This window comes from Tyto alba, unplaced genomic scaffold (genome assembly GCF_018691265.1).
Source record: "Tyto alba isolate M040663 unplaced genomic scaffold, T.alba_DEE_v4.0 Super-Scaffold_6, whole genome shotgun sequence".
Classification (NCBI taxonomy): domain Eukaryota; kingdom Metazoa; phylum Chordata; class Aves; order Strigiformes; family Tytonidae; genus Tyto; species Tyto alba.
Window position 1 is genome coordinate 20,525,301 of NW_024881327.1, and position 20,490 is coordinate 20,545,790.

The 20,490-nt window shown below is 36.4% G+C and overlaps 1 protein-coding gene across 1 annotated transcript; it reads left to right on the forward strand.

The window, feature by feature from the left end:
* Nucleotides 1–189: 189 nt before the first annotated feature.
* On the forward strand, nt 190–19,182 carry CUNH4orf47 (chromosome unknown C4orf47 homolog). The gene is made up of 8 exons (XM_032999161.2): nt 190–560; nt 2,787–2,972; nt 4,032–4,251; nt 7,096–7,233; nt 7,322–7,397; nt 8,575–8,754; nt 10,722–10,894; nt 12,758–19,182. Exons 2-8 carry the CDS (start codon nt 2,876–2,878, stop codon nt 12,804–12,806), a joined length of 933 nt encoding a protein of 310 aa, XP_032855052.2. The 5' UTR covers nt 190–560; nt 2,787–2,875; the 3' UTR covers nt 12,807–19,182.
* The last annotated feature ends 1,308 nt before the right edge of the window (nt 19,183–20,490 follow it).

Genomic DNA, 20,490 nt, shown 5'->3' on the forward strand with positions numbered 1-20,490 from the left:
CCCCCCCCTTTAAGGGGCGGTTGGTAGGAGCTGCGCGACGGCCGGGAGCTCTCCGCCCGTGAAGCCGTCACCATCCTGGGCCGTACCAATGCGGGGAGCCCGGGGGGGGGGGTGTGTGGTGTGGTGACGGGGATAGGCGCGACTTGTCAGCTCTGCCGGTTGAGCCTATCCGCCTCCTGAGCAACCGGCCCCCGCAGCGGTTGGGCGGCGGCCGCTGGCGCTCCCCGCCGCCTCTCGCTCCTGCCGGCCGCGGCCTCCTTGCGAGTGAGGCGCTGGCTCCGGCAAGTAGGTGCCTGCCACTCGGTTCCCTCGTGGGTGAGCGGCATTACCCTCCGCTGCCGCGCGTACCGCTGGGCCGGCGCTGGGCGGCGCGGTGCGCGGAGTTGGGCTTTCTGTCGCGTGGGCAGCCACCCGTAGCAGTACTTAATCCAGTTTTTGGGGTATCAGCGCTCTGTGGGAAAATATTTCCTCGCCTTTCCTACAGATTCTTGGGGAGACGCTCCGGAACCGCGCCTGCCTGCCCGCTGACACCAGCACTGCTGTTGATTCAAGGCCAGGAGGTCCAGAGATCCTTCACATTAATCCCTTGATCAACGATCTATGCTTTACACTGTAGAATTTAACTTCAGGTCTATTTATGTTCGATAAGCTATTCCTGTTCTCAGTAATGCCAACTAGCTTCATAACAGTGAGCCCTTGTTTCCAAGGGTCAGTTTTCTGTCATCTCCTTCCAGTGGTATTTGTTGTCTCCTGCCCTTTGGCTCCTTACCTGATGTTTAGATCTACCAATAATTGAAGAACAGTACTGAATTTGTTACTGGAAATTGGTAGTTAATTCACTTTCTAAGACTCAATTTTGGAGTTGTAGAAGGCAGGCATTCTTTATTACAGCGCCGGACACCCAGGGGATAGCTCCTCCTAATGTGTGTGTGTGAGAATGAAATCAACAAGCATTTATACTACCTTAATGATACCTATTCATTGCATTTTTATCATATAACTTTTCTGAGAACTCATTTAGCATATGTTAATGTATCTTGCACATGTCAGTTGGAGTCTTCGGGTGGCCGTTGGGGGTCTTCAGAGGAAGGCTCGTAGTCTTCTTCACTGTGTTCACCAGTTGACCCTTACTTCTGCGCAAACTCAGTCCAGTGGTCAAGTACATCGTGTCTTTCAAGGCTGGCCTGGTCTCGTTTTGTTGCTAATTTGCAGCTTCTTTATGTTTGCACCTGCCACTACAAGGCCAAACCGTCTCCAGTAAGATTATTTATGAGTGCCTTATTCTACAGTTATTCCAACTATTCCTCAAAAGATCAGTATTTGTTCTGCAACACAACTGTTAAATGGTTAAAACATCTTAAATGGATCTTAATAATTCTATTCCACAAATACCGATTTTCTAATAATCTTAGTTTGCAGTTATGAAGTTCACCTGATGAAGTGGTGGTCATTTTACACTGTGTACCTCCACAGGTTGCAAAAAAAATTGCTTCAAACTGAAAACTTCAGCATGCTGTCCATCTTGTGTGCTCAGAACAAGCAAAATGTGGCTAGCCCTTCCATTGTACAGTGTTCCATCGTATTTTATTAATAAAATATATTTTTAGATTTATATAAAGTAGTATACATTTTATTATACAATATTTTTATATTTATATAAAAACAATACACAACATATATTTTATATTTATATTGCAATTAAATACATTCTATTTATATTATTATATAGATTTCCAGTGCTCTGCTGCTGCTTTTCTGCTCTGCACCCACATGCCAGATACAGCTAACGTGATAATAATCCCTCATAGTATTCTGCTGCCCAAGTTATTTTCATTCCTATATTCCATCTTGCCTTTTCCCCCATAGTTAATACCAACTTGGGACTTGATCTACATTCTCTTTAATCTGTATTTTACCGTAATGTCTTCCCTGTCCTCTTTCGAGCTGTATGGACACAGATACTTCAGCTATTTGTTTGCACATCCTTGATTTTTTTGATATTATATTTCATTACTTTCAAGATACAGCTTTCCTAACATGTTAACCAATTTCTTCTACCTTAATTTCCATTTCTGGCGAATTTATCATATATTGTTATCTTCCTCCTGTGGATTCTGATTCCCATCTCTACTAGTTTTCACTCTGGGAATCAGATCCCTGGTAATCTTAGTGCTAAGCCTGCTCTCTGTTCAAGCCCTTGAGTTCCTTACGCTTGTCAACTAGGCATTTTCCTTAGTTGTGTCAGGCTCCAATGAGGGTAATGATGAGGAAAAATTAACATTTACTGTAAATCATTTGCATTAAAACCAAGAAGAAGTTGTAGATATTTACCATGACCAGTCCTTGGATTAGTTAGAGGGCTTCCAAAATTCCACTTTTATGTTTTACCCCAGATTTGTCCGTATGCTGGCGTTCCGTACCATTGGTAGAGAGAACTCACCAGATGAAGAAGGCTGCTCAGCATGTTTTATTGCTACTGTTAATGCCACCAAAACCTCTCATCTTTGTACTCTGAAGATAGCTGTCAAAAAATTTCACCCCTAACTATGTAAATTCAGTAAGAGTTGCACCAGTTGTATTACAAACGCATTTGATTTTCTCTCTCTGCTTATGCTTTGAATTTGCTTAACAGAGGAGAAATAATGGTGTCTAAATCCCACATAGTCCATTTGTCCCATAAGCACCAAAACTGTCAATCATATTGTAGATTGCTTTCTTCAGATTAATTTATTGCTAATATTTTAAACCAAAACTTCTTGAATTTTACTTAAACTTTTTCTTTACAGGTGTGGACTGCTTATAGACTTTTGCAGTAGAACAAATAAGCAAGGATACTTCAACCATTTTAGTGCAGTGCACTGTCACAGGTCCAGCCATGCCTGCAGAAGGGAAAAGTGATATGGAGAGGATTGGCCTCTTCAGTGAAATGGGTTATGTTACCATTGGAGATAAATATATATCACATTATATGCGTGAGTACATTTAATTTTAATCACCATTTAGTGATAGGGACTGCCTCTAGGATCCATCTACCTTCAGAATCACGATTTTCTAGTATTTTCTTTTTTGTTGTTAGAGGGAACTGCTTTTTCATACATATTCTTTGCTCAGGTCTGTGTTATTAAGAGAGAGGCTTGATATGGTGGAATGAATATATCGAAGAAAGGAAAAATCCAGTAAAACTGAAAAATGTGTATGTATAACAGACTGATAAAATCTTTTAGTGTATACATTTCTTTTTATTATGAATTACTTGCAGGCTACCAGTATTTTCCTGCTTTTGTGAAAAACAATAGTGGTTTTTGTGTGCTTTTTCAGCAGGTTTTCTGTTACTGGCAATTACATTGTCATAATTTTTAAATTAATGTTGAAATTTTTTTTTTTTTTGCTCTGATGATCTGACTCGTGTGTGAGATTCCCCATCCTGTCTTTTTAAAGAATATTCTCCTTGTTGTTTAATGGGAATATTCACTGAGAAAGGTAATTTTTGTCATTAATAAGGTTACAGAGGTTAACCCTCAGTAGCTGCTTTGAAGTGATAATGCAAAATAATCCTGCTTTCTCAATACAGACATTTCTGCTGTATTGTTGTGTGAGTGATGAGCACATCCACCAGAACCCCAGCTGATACGTATCTACCACACTGAGCTGCTGGGGATTCAAAACCCCGCTGGAGGCACTTAAGCTATTCTACCCGGTCTGTAATCAGTGGGAGAGAGATGCTCCTCTGAAGTATTACTCATAGTATGTAAATAGACATCAGCTCCGGCTCTGAATTGTAGTCTGGAGTAACTAATCTCTCTCCGTTGCCTGTAAAGCAAATGCAGGGGGTGGAAGACTAAAACTTGGTGCTGTGAATGCCTTTTCATAGCGTTGTCTTTCAGACACAACCATTTACACATGTGATTTACAGGTTAAATGCTCTGTAGTACATTATTTGAGCCACCCTGACCCAGACCTTAGTATTTTAATATAGGTCAAGAGAAGCACTAATATCGAACAACTATTTACAGTGCTTACTTTTTTTAAAGGCCCTTTTAACGAAGCTGCGGGCAAGAACAAACAGATGTTACCAGGGGGGACCAAAACATTGTCAGCTCTGCAGGCAGGTTACTTTGAGCCTCAGTTTGTGAGGATTTTCAACGGTGAAGCCTACTCAAACTCTGTTCAGCTAAGGAGACGCTATAGATTGGCAGAATCAAAGAAAAATGTGGGCAAAGCTTTCCTTCCCAGCAATGGAGACAAATTGCCGTAAGTGTTGTGAAAATGTTTTAAATTGACCTTTTTTTCTTTTCTGTATGCTAAAGATGTTTTTCACAAATTATTTCTTAAAAACCTTGTAATGAGAGTACAGTATTATTGTTTTATACTATGTAGTGTTAGTCAATACTGAGCAAAGGATTTTGAGCAGCAGCATGGGGAAGGCTGAACAGAGGCAGAAATCAGGTCCTGATGCTTGTTCTTAACTGCTGGTTTTTGCTGTAAAGAGTTTTCTTAGCCTTTAGCTCTTTATTTTTGATGAAAATTAAGACGGCTATGGGAAAAGGGTATGGATAACTAACAAATTAATATTTGATTTTAATTTAGGGGGAGATCTGTTGGAACTTGTCAGCTGCAATATCTTCTCCCTCCCGTTTCTGAGCCTCCCAAAACAGAGATGGCATATATATTGCATAAACAGTAGGAAAAGGGGCCACTAACCAGGTGCAGTGTTTTCCTTTCAGCGAACCCATATTCGCTATATTTTTGTTAGAAAAAATGCTATGGGACGACCAGAAGTTGTTACAGACCTGAGTAATATATGTAGAGTATTAAAATATATGCATGTTTGCTATTTGCACAACATTAATTGCATGACAAAATGACACCATTGGTGTCATATGGCTATTATTATTCGCGTGTAAAAACCACATAGAGCCTGCTTACTCATTTATAATGATACAAACTTGTTTTGTTCTTGTTGCAGCAATAAGAGACAGGAGGATTCAGTCTGTGTAGAGGGCCTAGTTCTTACAGTCTCATGGTTATATTTAGTCATATCTTTCTGCAGCTTTGCTTTAGGAAAGTTTGGAGAGTAACGTTTGTTTTATATAATTATACTTTGGGATGCAAGGATTAGCCGTGTTCTGTTGTATGTTACAGGAATGTCTTAGCTTTTAATAGGAGTGTAAGACATGGTGTGTAGGCTTTTTGTTGGATATACATGTGCTATTTCTGATGGGACAGACAATGTGTGAACCCCATATCCAAAATTTACTTTCAACTACAACTTGCTTTTATAGCACCCAAATTATTTATAAGGGTTTAACTGTTGGAAACACCACAGCACTGATTTCAAATCCGTGTCAGTCAATGAGAGTCACTTCTGAGTTCAACAGTGCGAGTCTTGCTTACAATGAAGACCTGCGCATGCGTGCTCTTCCATGTGCTTCCTCCACAAACACATTTCTTGGCTGTAAGCGCAGCAGCTCATGCTCTTATTCTTGTTGTACGACTTTTGAATTCTTCTTGACATGAGCTTTAGGACAGGTTCTTTATTGTCTTTATCCTCCTCTAAATTTATACTGGCAGAGTAGTACAAAGCAGAGGCTGTGAAAGTGGGTAGGTCATCTTTTAGTGGAATCCTGAAGCAGCTATGTAGAGTGATTATACATTTCTTATATCCAAAACTGACTCCCACTGTAACTAAGGAACTAGCACAGAGCTCTGTTGCTGTTCACTGAGTTGTTATTATCGACTGCCTGAATGATAAGCAACTCGGGAATCTTTCCTTTACATTGGAGCCACGTTTGTTGTTGACTGCAAATGGAAAGGGTGTAAAGATGTCATATTCTGGAGATGTGATTGAAGTTTGGGCCTTTCTTTTCTTCATATGTTTGTTCTCTGTAATTTTGTTACTGGCATATAAAAAGACTACACACAGAAGTGACATTTAAAGAATATGAAATAAAGTACTTAAGAGCTAGGAAACACCAAGATAAAGGTTGTCTGTGCATTGTCAGCTTGCTTATTTTTTTTCTGTATATGGGTTTATGAAGTCCCTAAATAAAAGCAGGGTAATGGACAGGCAGGTTAGTGTTCTGTGCAAAGATGACAAATGTTACCTTGGCATTCTAATCCTGTCAGTATTCATCAATGGCCTTTTTAAATAGGACCTCATCGAAACACTTTACTCTCTCCCCACAATAATTGCAGACAGTACCGGCAAAGCAGAGTATCTCGGCTATCTGGAGTAGTTGACAGATCTCATACAGTAGCCCCTGTTTATTTTTTTCTGTTCTGTTTTGGGTTTTTGGGGTGCAGGGACAGAGGGTTAGTAATCTAGGTTTTTTTGGACCACTGTCGCTTCAGCTTAGTGGACCAAATTGCCATTCAGCTATTTCATTGGGTTGTCTTGATCCTTTTCTCCTTTAGTGGCTGTATGATCATGTACTTTAAGAGCATGTCATACACTTGTCAGCAAATACTGATTTTCAAGTTCATCTTTAAAAAACGGTCTTTGTAAATTCCTGCAGCTTTGTAAGCAGAGGTTTTTTTCTTAAATGAACTGTGCCTCCTTTTACTTTTCTTCTGTGACAAGACAGAAAGTTAACTAGTCCTAACATCTCCCAGAAAAAAAACCTTTCAGACAGGTACCCCACATTGCCTGTGACTGCATTATCATGCCAAAACTAACTTGCTGTTCTCTGTAAACTTGTGGGAAAGACTGTCCTCTTGTCATCAAGCACCAAGTCTGTTTAACCTCTTCCTATGGGTCTCTGTGAATCTGTCTCTACCAGTGTTACTTCACCTTGTTGGCCCAAAATTAAAACAACCTCTATTAAGCATATTTATATTATTAAGATACCTTAAAACTTTATCTCTGCTGCCATCTTGTTTCTTTTTTGTCCATAATGCTGTACATGGAAGAGCTGTAGTAGTAGATTCATGGACACTGGATCTGATCTGGTTTTATATTTAACTCTTGAGATATATATTGTATATTGAGGTATATATTGTTTGGGTTTTCCACTTACTGTCATTTTAGCAGACTAGATGTGGAAAGCCTGAAATATTTGCAAAACATAAATTAATGTGTTCATTTACTGTTTTCAGATGTGGACTTGGCAGCTATTATGGAACCATTGGAGGTTCGTATGCGTACTTCAGTCCACAACTGAAAGCCAGAGAAAGATACATTCCTCCTGGAAAGAATTTTTATACTAATCCAGGAAAGAAAGGAACTGGATATGGGTAACTTCACTATATTGCTTCTTGCAGAGTATTTTATTACATGTTTCTTGAGTTTGAACACATAAGTAATTAATGTTGTTAATTACAGTTACGCAAACCTTACCATAGGTGAACAATATGTGCATGAACCTGATGGGTATGAAGTAGAAAGAATAAATGCAAAGGTAAGAATATTTGTCTTTATTATGTATTAGTGTTATGATTATATATTACAGTTTACCTGAGCTTTTTGTTCCCTCTGGTGTTTCCTTTAGCTTGAAATCGCTAATGTTTATTTACAAGGTGGGGGAAGGAAAACAAATTAATAACCATCCTGTATAAAAAAGATTTATGTATTGTTCATTTATTATTTTTTGAGACATCTGGCAGTATTTGACCGTAATTTTTTATTTGGAGACCTTAAGCTACAGTGTGATAATGACCTAACAATGCCAACAGCAGGAACAATAATACTTCTGTGTTGTTGCCAGATGAAACCTCATTATCCTTGATGCTATATAAAAACCCTGTTCCTTTCTTCATATAAGCTCATAAATCTAAGAAAACTCGTAAATATGCTTGCACTGATTTTAGTTATCCTGTATGTTCTCATCATATGTAGTGAAAAATGGCAGCAGGACATTTTTTGGTCTAGGCCAAGAACAAGATTTGAAGAAATAATTCAGTTACCTGCAGCTGAAAAAGATTCAGAGTCAAAACTAAGCATCCAGTGCAGAAAAAGAACAGAGAAAAGAGGGAGGGGGAATTGTTACCACTGGACAGAAAAAAGAGAATTTGCTCTGAGACATTAGCATGCATTACCATACTATATTACTGATGGTACATTTTATGCTTGCCTTTTAATTATTCTTGATGTTTTAACCTATTTTATTTTAAAATGGAATCTGGGAAGAATAGTCAACATCTTCCATGGTACAAAGAACCAATTCCTGGAGAAGCTCAGCTTAGTCAGGTGCTCACAATACAGGAAATGTAGTGGCCAGAGTTGACAAGCGTGAGCAGCTGGAATGCATGCAGGCAGAATTTTCAAACATGTATGTGTGCATGTATGCCCAAGGTACAGGTGTACAATACTGTTAAGACACATCTTAAATGCACAGTGATTTTCTTGATATTCTCCTGCTGTACTTCCATAGTGATCATGTGCTTCCTGGTCAGTGAATGAATCTATGTTGCATTATACATGGTGGGTATATAAAATACCTTGATCATCAAAGAACAGCAAAGAAAGTTAGAGAGAACATTCTCTAATACTAAATTTAAATACCTTCCATGTTTCTTTTAGAATAACATACAGTAAAAATCCTCAACATTGTTTCTTTCAAAGTCTTTGTTTTACAGAAAGCACGCGAGGAACATAAACGGTTGGTTAAAGGAGGACCTTTCAAGTTAAATCTGTATCCCCAGGAGTATTTTGACATGAATCCCTATTTTAATGACAAACCTTTGCCACCTGTGAAGAAGCAGCCTCCAGAGAAGCCAATTGCACCACCTTTCAAACCAAGTTCTCCTGCTAAAAAGGTTAGTTTGTCTTATAGCTATTGGAGAAAAAAGGAACTCACATATTTCCTGTTAAAAACTTTGCTTACAGTACAAAAGATAGAAATAAATGTTTGGTTTTGCTACTAGTTTCTTATTTTTCATATAAAAGTATTATTCCATTTACTTTGTTTCCAATTTACAGAGCAAGGAAATCTTGTTTGACCCAACAACAATTGCTAACCAGTTTCAAGTAACCTGAAAAGTGTTTCTATTTAAAATCTGCATAGTGCTGTTAACATATAGTTAATTGACTGCATACACCACAAAAAGACACAAACCAGAAGGTTATACAATAAGTGACAGTAAGACTAGATTACTGTAGCAAAATTAAATTTTGGACTCTGTCAGTCACTGGTATATTTTTGAACCTGCTAATTACTCTCAGCTTGTATAGACAAACATCTAAAAGATAATTCCTAGAATGCGAACGGATAGCTGAAAGGAGCAGAAAAACTCAGGTTAGTCCCTCTGCTCCGGAAAAGGCTGCAGAATAAACTCAGGAGTTACCTGTTGCTTGTCCATCAGCTGGCACAAAATTAGAATCTGCTTTAGAATTTGCCAACTCTTCGATAGCTAGGAGAAAAGGAGGGAAAGGATGGGAATAAATGTATGTGGAAGTCTTAGAGAGTGTAAGAAATAAACCCTGGAGTTAGTATGAAGAATATATAGGAACATAGTTCATTAGTTCCAGTTGCTTAGTGTCATTATTTCTTAAGATCTAACTGGATATTTTTCCATTCCATAAAGCATTTCATCTTGTTATATATTTTTGAGATGAGATACTATATTTATGCCATTCACCTTAGATTAAACCTTAATTTCACTATGAAATTGTTTTAAGATGCATAAATCTCTTTCTCTTAAATGTCTCCAGATACCTAATACAGTAACAGCCCTTAATCTGTCACTTTTCAGCTCTTCATTTTAGAGTTCCATTGTCAGTCTTTTAATACTGTGCTCTGCTAACCACTGTTTTATTATGTCCTTCACCCTTAACTTATTTGACTGACGTTGATTCATCTAAGAAAGATGATGATAGCAAGGAAATTATAACTATTCAGAAAGAGCGCAAAAATGCTTGCACATGAATAATTGTGTTGGGTGTTTGGCCTCATAGATGAGGCAGCTGAGATCGTTCAGAATGGAAATCTGTACAGAGACGTTAGCGGCTAGAAAGTCAGAACCTCGTCTGGCTGACAGTGCTGGTGATCCTGCTGCAGGCTCCCCATCCTTCACACCATATATGCTTTCCCTGTATATTTAAATTATGTGTACTTCCCAAGCTACTGTACACTTCCCCATGCTGCTATATAAATTCTTAGGGGAAAATCTGCTTTATTGTTGATTGAATTGCTTACTGCTGCACTTTTCAGGAATGCAGCCGCAGCGGATTGTGGCATTTAGCTGTACTAGGGGATTGCAAAGAATTAATCAGGTCTCTGCATATTTTTTAACTAAAATTTGCCACTCTTGTAGTACTAGTGGATGTAACATTTCAGGAAAATACTCTATTCAGTCCTGTATGTCAGAAGTCATACTGATAATAATGCCCAAGCCCTGCTGTACGTAACAATCCCTATACCAGTACTGGACACGGAGGTGCACTGGTAAACTAATAGTGACATAGGAATTCCCTTTTTTTGCCACAACATAGCTCACTTTGGTGAGATATGTTTTTACTTTTTCTGTCACATTATTAAGATACTTTCCACAAAATCCAGACTTATGAAAGAACATTTAAAACTAAGAATTCATCAAAATAATGACTAGAATTTTCCTTAAAGTTTCCATTGTTAATTTAAGGAATACTTGTTTTTTGGTTTTTATATAACACAATGTAGTCTGCTATTCAGTATTCCTACTTGCTTTTGCATGAAGAATATTTTAATTGACTCAATTATATTGTAGATTGGCACTTTGAAAAGTTGTTTGTTTGTTTTTTTCAGTCAGGGGGCATGAAAGGAGGGACATTTGACCCTTACCCAAGCTATTCTGCTGACCCTTATGTAATTAAAAAATCTAATGCTGTCACAACTAATAAACAACAACAGATTTTTCATCCTCCTGCTGGACCAAAAAGCAGACCTGTTAGAAGCATAATAACTTTAAATGTCACAAGGTAAACTAATTTGAGTTCATGTTTCATGTATGCTGTCTACCAAAAGTCATTAGCACAGCTGTTTATTAGTCTAAAATAACTGAATAAATGAAGGAATGAATTATTAACAAAAGGATAAGAAATGTTGAAGGAACTTTGCTTTCAAAATTTATCCCTATATCTCTTCTGTAAATTCGGATTACTTTATAAATCTATATGGATCATAGAGGCCTTCAAAATTATGCTATATAGATGCCACTGAAAAATTATTATTTTTAATTATTTTCTGACTTGATAAATGTAAAAAGACCTGGAATATTCCTGTTAAAAACAAGCTTTGTTTTCCCTTACGTTCATGGAATAAAATGGGCTCCCTCTTCTGGCAAACGTAACATTAGGTAACCAAAGCCTGTGAAGCTTTTGAAACTATGTCATTCAAAGTGGATTCCCAACTATAAACGTAACACTGTGCAGTGTTAGAAGAGATAGATAGTACACAGTGTATGTATATAGGTAGATAAGCACATAATTCTTTATTTTTTTTATCTTACTAAGATATAACCCTTATATTTAAAGAAATTTATTTTCTGGTTTTGGCTCTGTTGTAATTCAAGCAGAAAATCAAGACTGTTCTTCAGAAATATTTAGAGAAATCACTTTCAAATGCAGACATAAAATCTTAGAAGATGGAAAACAGTTAAGCATTTTATTTTGCATACTCCATGAATAACATATTTTAGAAATACTTGATTAAAATTTGAAAAACTGTCTTAGAGGAATCTGCTTCATGTTTGTGATTTGTATTTTATGTATCATATGTGAAGCCTAAGAAATACACCTCCCTTATTCTCCCACTGCTGTTCTATTTACTTTATTTCACCACATATTTCCATTTGCATAATCACTTTTTAAATTGCAGGGATACTTTGAAGTTTTTATTCACACTGACAAGGCAGAACCAGAAGCTACATTTTACTCCACATTGCTTTTTGTTACTAATGGGAAGTAAGAAATAATTGAAAATAACTTTTTGGTACACCAAAAAGTGTGGGAACTACCAACACTGATGTAAGAAAGTACAACTTTCCATGTATACACTGGTGTTTCAAAGCTAGTAAAAGGGAAAAATAACAGTATATTGGTCTGAGTAGCCTTCTTATCAGTATAATTGTTTGTATAGTTGTTTTATCAACAGAATGAAAATTCATGTTCCTAAATGAAATGTTTTTATTGGAAAGAAACCCTAACTGTCTGCGAAGTAGGTTTCAAAACTGAAGGGGGGGACTGATTGTGAAATATCACTGTGCTCACAGAAACAGTTATGATGGACTCAATAAAAATATTTGTAAAGAGAAAAATTCCACATATCCAACAAAAAATCCACAGAGAGAAATTAAAATTAGCATTTCAAGTTCTCCACTACTATTTATCTCCTAAGAATTTTAAAGAATGTATTTATTTTTGGTTCATTATTCCTAGGTTTAATAGAATGAGAATTGCGAACTGAATTTGTTAAAACGATGAAGCTTATAGCTCATAGATTTTAAGAAATGTGGTAAGACGTTTTTCAAATCATCTGCTTCCCCACTGAATGTTCTTTATGTACTTTCCAATGGAAAGCTTGTCTTCTGATATTTGGACCATAATCCTATAATTGGATTTGCTAGTGTAGATTCTTGCTGTTACACAGGGCTTTATAGAAATTAATTTGACTTCATGAGGATTCAAGTCTTCAAATCTAATTACAGGACTGGGTATACCACAGTTTTTCATTTTACAGAAACTCTTGTAATTTGTACAGTGATATTCTACAAAAATCTAAGTTTATCTTCATTTACATTTCCTATAAAAAATCTAATACGTTTCTCTTCATTTTCCTTTCAGATCATTAAATGTAAAGAACTACAAGACTGCACAGCTGACAACTTATTAGGTACAAAAGGTGAAATGAAGGGCACACATTTTAGACTCTGTAAACTGTTAACAAAGCAAATAAAAATGTGAAAAGTGGAATTCAAGTATATAGGGCAATCCAATCTGTTTAATTATTGAGAATGCAATCTTGTATTTCTCAATATAAGGCTATAATTTAAGATCTTTTATTTATTAAGCCCAAGGTTGTATGTTTATATGAATTTTCATCTTATTGCTTAACTGGACTTTTGAAACTCACTTTTAGGAAGCATACTTTCTGATGAGTAATTTGGGTGGCAGATAGACTATGTATTGCATTGGAAGAAAGCGCATGTATTTTAAAGTGAGTATCATTGTGTATTTTAACCAGGTTAGTCACATGTGTCCCACAGTGAAACTGAGGTCATTGTTTCCCTTTAATAGAATTATAACTTGTACTTTATTTCAGCTACAATTTTGTGTACAAACTGTCTTAAAAATATGTAATTTTTAGTTTTGAGGACCTTCTCAAAATGACCAATATCAAGCATTGTTCAAAAACAGACCACAAACAGGCTGTTTTGAAGGGAGAAGTCATCTCTATTTACCAGCATCTATTTATCTCTCTTCCTCAATTTCCTGACAAGTGTAAGTGCTGCCATATTCTACAAGAGCAGCTTAATTTCACTTTGTGTACATGGAAGGTTCCTAACAAATCTGATCCATCTTTCAAACTAGCTTCTACTCAGACAGAAGTGTGATCCTAAATGTACACCTTAGCTCCATCTTAATTTTTGTCAGGTTTTTAGATGTGGTCCAAGAAATTTGTTTGTGTAAATCAAAGCTAATTTATGATAAAACTTTAAAATATCCTCAGCATTTATTTATCCATATAATTACATGAAGACGAAATTTCTTTAATTTTTATTAAATATTTATTGTACCACTGTAGAATATTCATGAAATGGTATCCTTATGGCTGTTCGCAGGTTAATAGTTTTAAAAAGAAATTCCAGACTGGATCTCACATTTCCTGGCATCAAGGAAAATAAAACTAAACCCAAGAATTGTTGGTCAGGTCTGAGCATGTGTTGAAGCATAAAACCCCTTACCTTGAAATCAACAGGACCCAACAATATTTTAAAATATTAATTTATACAAGAATTTTGATGCTTTCTCTATCCAAAGACTTGTAACAGAATTCCTTCTTTGTTTATACCTGCTATTAGATAATGGTACTGGTGTTGACCTTAGGTGCCTTACTGTCATCTTTGTACAGAGTATCAGGAGCATTTGCCGTGTTGTTTACCTGTGAAATCTGCAGACACAGCATTCCTAGGTAGATTGAACTGTACTGTACTTCTTCCTAACTGCTGTTCTGGTGTAGTACAGCTGATAAAGACTGCTCTGAAGTTTTTCTTTATGTCCTTCTATCTCTTCTCTTCTTGCAATTCTTCCTCCTCTATTTTTCTCTGTATTTCAATCATCTTTTCATTCACTACCACGATGGAAATACTGAAAGCTGATTAAAATACATGGAGCTTAAAAAAAAAAAAAAAATTATCTTGTTTGAGAAAATGTTAGTGTATGTGGACTAGCCTCATGTGATCATCATGGAAACCAATATCTTCAACCTTTAAGTCCCCACCAGAAAATGTGTGGTCCCACAGAGCTGCCACCCAGTTCTAGCTAGGGCCTCAGTATGCTGTTTTAATGCAAATGGTAATTGTGTCCCTTGGATTCTTGGCAGTACCTCTGACTGATGGTGGAATTTAGAACTTTCTTACATTTTATTACTCAGTTATTTAAGGTAAGGAAGACGTTAGGCATTACTTACTTAGTTTTCATAATAACAGCTTCCCTATGTCCTTACAGTATCAGTATAGCCAGTCACATTTATAACTGATTATGACCACAATTTAATAGCTACAATCTGAAGCAACTTCATGTTTATGCGAGTGTTAAATGCAGTTAAACACCTGACCATCTACTCAATAGCCCAAGTATTTACCACTTTAATGTCCTTGTTGACATTGGGTATACAATGCAAAATTGTGGCAATACATCTTTAATGTAGCTCTTTGTCATTCTACTGCGTGTGTCAGTCATGATACAAAAACATGCTCTATTACAGTTAGTCTTCTATTACAAACCAGATAAATAAATGTTAGTTTTCTACAATCAGTCTGTATGATTTTTTTGAGAAATAGGAAGAAATGGATCACTTTCATGTCTCTCAAGATCGTGCCCTTTATTGGCCAGGAGCTTGTACACCTAGTGTTGCGCTGCTAGGAAAGTGAAGATAAATAATTACCTCTAAGTCTGTTCTAGAAACACCAGTAACTAATCACATGGGTTTACTTTCATGGATTTATTTATTAAAGAGTGAGTAAAACAGTTGTTCCTAAGAAAATAGTCCTAATAGTGTTGCAGAGACACTGCATATAGGTAGCTTCAACTTCACAGCATATTATATGCAGTATTTTTGAGGAATTCTTCCTCCCCATGGTCTCTTGTCTGAGAAAATCAGAGTATTTTTGCAGTGATTGTATCCATAAAGATAATTTTTGCACTTTTCATAGCTATGACCATGTTACCTGAATACGTTTGCACTGAAAATGTTAAAATTCCTGTTTTAACTAATAAGCTTTCTAAGTCAGTATGTAGTATAAAGAGATGAAGGGTACTTTGTGTTGACTAAATACGAACCAGAATTAGATGTCATCTAAAACATATGCAAACATAGATTGAACGTAATTTAGGACTTCTGGGAGAGATAATCAGTGAAATGTTGTGGCATGTACTATGCTGTTCAGCTAAAGGGTTGTTAAGATTCCCCTGCAACTCTTGAAATCCTAGGGACAGAATTCTATCTCCTGTAAAATGTTTCATTAAATTTCTCTATACTACTAAAATTGTGTAAAGACCTGCTTTTGTGAATCTGTGAAATTCAGCCAAGTATCAAAAAATCAGGCAGTTCTTTTTAGAACATACAAAAACCATGGAAATGCCTAGACATAAGAATTTCAAATGTTTTACAAAATGGTTTATTACAATTTATTTGAAGCAACACACTGTTGTAGGTTATCAGATGCTGCCTGGAAAAGAAAATAAAGCTCATACCTTGTGAATTGTATTCCAAAGTTTTATACTTAAAACAGAAATTTGTGTACAAATTCTAGTGGAATATTCCAAGTAACAGTCATATTGCGTGGTACCAGAACTGTAACCAGGTTTCCTTTGCCCACAGACCAGTGCTGTAGCTTGGCGTTGGAGAGAAATATAATCCTTATGCAAGTGGCGGAATTCAAACTGCAATATATCACATTTTCAGTAGTTGACAGGTGATTTTCTAATAGTAAGCACTCTTTGGTCAATTTTCTAATGTCACTTTCATATTTGGAAATGTCTTGTCTATATTCCTGCAGTTCTTTCTTAAGGAACTGAATTTCCTCTGCCATGTTTGTTACCGCTGTTGATAACCTCTCGCATTCTTCATTTGCACTTTCACAGGTAACAGCAGCCATCTTTTCTTCTACTTTCTGGTTCCGAATTTGAAAATCATGTTGTGGCTGTACTGAATGTTGGTTTCTATTATGGAATTGATTCCTCTCTTCCTCAAGGATGTTCTTCTCGTTTTGGAGTTCTTTACATTTTCTTAAGAAGTTATTTGCTTCCTTAATACATTCCTTGTTATCTTCTTGTGATTCAACTAACTGAATTTGCACACTTTTCTTTCGTTTAGCTAAATCCTTAATTTGCATCTGACATTTTGATATTTTTTCCCTCAAAGACTGCACGGTAAGCGTAAGAGGTTCCACTTTGTTCTTGAGAGCTAAATTTTTATTCGGAAGATCGCACACTGTTTTTTGCAAATGCTCCAAATTTTTCAGGGACTTTTGCAATGCAACACTTTTGCCACCATATTCAGAGGCTACTTTGATTTTGCTGAACTTCTGATTTCCTGGCCTCTGTAAGGTTTGATTTAAAGTAGTCTGCTGTTGTTGTTCTTTTTCTAGTTGCTCTTTGTTATCAAGCATTAGTAACTTATCCTTCACCACCTTGGTAAAAGAATTAACCTGGAATCTGTCACATTCACTGTAATTGATCCTAAATTCTTTATGTACATTTTTGCTTTGAGATTCTGCTTTTTCACTGTATACTGTTGTAGGAGAACCACTCCCTACATTGACATATTCGGAGTCTTTATAAAATTCTTGATCAAAATGTAGGCTATTTTCTTTAACTGGAGCTAAATCAATATGTGTTTCATCTAAAGAGATCACCATTTCTGCACTTTCTTTTAAGTTATTTAATTTTTCTCTGGATAAAAAGCCAGATTTTTCTGTATTATTTGCTAACAAATCCAAATTATTACAGACTGACTTCTGAAATTCTTCTTTCAGCAAATTAGTAGGATAATTAGTATTGTGTATTTTATGAAATTCTTTCCCAAATTTGGGAAAAGGTATATGATGTTTATATTTACTCAAAATTACATTCTCATGGGGAGCATTCAACCTTTGTGTCTCCAAATCAGTGGCAGATAGCAAATGTCCACATTTATGTTCATTTTTGATTGAGTGTATCCTGTTGTTTCCAAACAGATCTTCTGAATTTTCAACCTTTTCAGTTGCTATAGTTTTAAGTGAAATCCTCTGTGGAGTATTTATATCACTGATGATACTTCCAGTATTGGAATTTGCTTCCATGTGCTCATCTGAACAGAGTTGTTGATCATGATTAACTTTTCTCTTAGAAGGCAGCAGTTCAGGGTTTTCCATAAGCTACCTCACAAAATCAAAAACAAATGTACAAAAAACTGTCATGCTGGAAAAATTGTGGAACATTGCAGTACTGGAAACACAGGACAACTAAATTGTTACCAAAGCCATTTATCAATCAAGACTTGTACAGTTTACCTCTGACAATTCCATTTACCCATTAAAAGAATGTAAACAATTATCGTAGGCCCCATTTTGTTCAATACTGGGCTTTGGAGTGGGCACAAAATACCAAGTGTCTTAAATTGATTTTATTTCCAGCAAAGGAGGGATGATTTAAGGAGACTGTGGTTTCTCTTTGATTGTTTTTATCATCACAGTCCCTATGAAATAAGGGCAAACTGGAGTTCACGCTAAATATAGACAGAAAAAGTAGCATTTATGCAGCATTTCATAGGAGAGGGACAAAATTTATTCCCTGACTTCATGTCTCTCTGACATCCTCGACTCTCTGCCCTGTCTCCCTATATGCTTTGCATTGCACACTGAAGAGAATCCAAATTAATTTTGGGAAGATCAGGTTACAGTTTTACCTGTGCAGAAGAGAAACTGAGTTTTAATCATAATGGGTGGGAGGGAATAATATATGTAATTATGGCTAAAGTTTTGCTACCCAGAAAAACCTCAGGAAGATGATACTGCTTTTTTTTTTTTTTTTCTTTTTAAAATCCAGAATAACTCTTGGGTTATTTTCCAAAAAAACACATCACTCTCAAAACCCAAGGCCCAGCTAAAGAACAACTTGTTTTTGTAGGTAAAAATTGTTAAACATACCAGAGAAGCATCACTTGGCGTGCAAGTCATCAGAATCTCGTCTGAATTACAAGGTGGAGTTTTCCTTGCAAATATATTTTTATTTAGTATCTCATGGATTTTAGACTGTGCCTGAAAAATATTGAGATTGTTTACAAAAATCTTAAATGTAGAAATATTTAATTTTCCAAACATATCCTATTACTCAAGTTCTCTCTTAGGAAGGACAGACCAGATAGGAGTGGCATGTAGAAATTCCGAATTGTTTATAACCAACAAAGTGTAAAATTAAATGTCCTTCCAGCATAAGCCATTTATGTTTTATATAAAGAACCAGATAAAATGATGCCAGAAAAAATGCTCCTGAAAAGGTGGCTTGGCATTTTGTGAAACATGACAGTTTGCAACAGGTTCTGCTGACAGTGATGTAATATGGAATTAACTTCTTTAAAAACAACAGAGCTTCCTTGAGTTTCCAGTGATGTAAGTGAGAGAAGGATCTAGTCCTTCCCTTTTTTATTTCCTAACTCAGTTTTGGTTTTCCTTTGTTTTTCTGAGGTTTTAAAATAGGTTTTAGAAGGCTCCAAATAATACTGTGACTGGGTGAGCAAGAACCTAGAAGTGAGATTATCTTTTTTAAGATGGACAGATATTTAAATGTATACTTAATGTACACAATAGTCTAAGAATATATCTTACTTAAAACACCTATGGCAGTATCTAAAAATGCAGCAGGAGGCTGTTGTATTTTAAGAGCATTTGTGTTCTACTTTTACCGTGGTAATATTCTGCAATGTCTCTTGCCGAAATGTCTGAAATGATTCCAGCTGTTGCTGAAGAATCTAAAATGTATAAAATAAATATCAGAAAATTGATAAAGAGGGGGTTTTGTTGTTTTTGTTTGTTTGTTGGTTTGGGTTTTCTTGTTTTAAATATTGAGATGAGTTAGGATATTTTTTCAGTTGAAATTATGTTTCTTTTCCAGTTGCAAGATTGTTTTCACCAAGCTGGAGCCAACAGGTGTTCATCAAATGCTTCCTTCATTATTCAATAGCCATTTAGACACTTATTTGTAGTATATTCAGCATCGTTCTTCACAGACAGTTGCTCCTATTACAGAAAGCACTGTCACATCTGGTATTACTTTGGATCTTAGTCTTTGCAGTAAGACCAAATGTGCTTCTGCTAGAATTCATACTCCAATTCCAAAATCATCTTTCTGGTTTAGACTGTGGTGTACTGGTTGGACAACATAAGAAATTTAGACTGTCTCTGGGATTAGAAAAGGGAAACACTAGTATTCTGCATTAACAGAAGTCATAATGGCTAAGGTGTAATGACTTAGAAGTGCTTTAAAATAAATAATGCAAATTCTTTATGTAGATCAAAGGATTTTTCTCTGAATGAATCATTCTTAGGTCACGGGAATTCAGAAGCTCAATGAAAATTTCAGATAAAGGAATGAGCATATGCATAGAGCAAAATTTGTCGAGCTTTCCATTTGTTCTGTTTAGGAAGAAAATCCCCCAAAATATAAAAGAGGAAGAAAAGAGGCAGGCAGAGAAGTACTGTGCATCATATACCCGAGTTACGCAACTATACTGATACTAAAACCAAAACATAAATACACTCTGCTCGTCATTATTCAGAAGGAGATTGTAGTTTGCAAAGTAATGCCATCAATTGCAGCATACTTCAGCAAGTCTGATTATTGCTGAAAAACATCAGCTAAGAGGGACAACTCCTATTGTACAGTCCTAGCCCTGCATACAGTTAGAAGTATATTGAAACAATCACTATTATATTCATATTAACCACTTCGCTTTTGCTGAACAATGTAAAAGAGACTAGCTTTAAATTAGAGAAGCCTGTGAATACCGAGAACTAACACTTCACCCGAGCAGCTCCTGAAATAAGGCAGCTGTGACCAGCAGTTAGCCTGAGCTGCTCTCGCTGCTCGGCTGAAGTCCGGTGCAGGCCAGCTTGTCAGCCAGCGGTGTTGTGGCACTAGGCATTTCCATATACTTAAATACACCATACGGAAATTCTGCTAGATAAGACTCTCTGTGCCCGGTCATCCTGCTCCCGTCTGCAGTCTGAATCAAATCAGCTTACTTCCGACGTTGCTTGTGGGTCAGTTGGGACTTCTGCTCCTACTGTGTGATTATCTGCAAATAAAAATGACAC

What these genes read in the sequence shown, in the direction of transcription:
- CUNH4orf47 (XM_032999161.2), top strand. Translation starts at nt 2,876, where the DNA reads ATGCCTGCAGAAGGGAAAAGTGATATGGAGAGGATTGGCCTCTTCAGT. An exon ending in AAGAAAGGAACTGGATATGG is followed by an intron (nt 7,234 to 7,321) that starts GTAACTTCACTA and finishes TGTTAATTACAG; the next exon opens with TTACGCAAACCTTACCATAG. An exon ending in ATAACTTTAAATGTCACAAG is followed by an intron (nt 10,895 to 12,757) that starts GTAAACTAATTT and finishes TTTTCCTTTCAG; the next exon opens with ATCATTAAATGTAAAGAACT.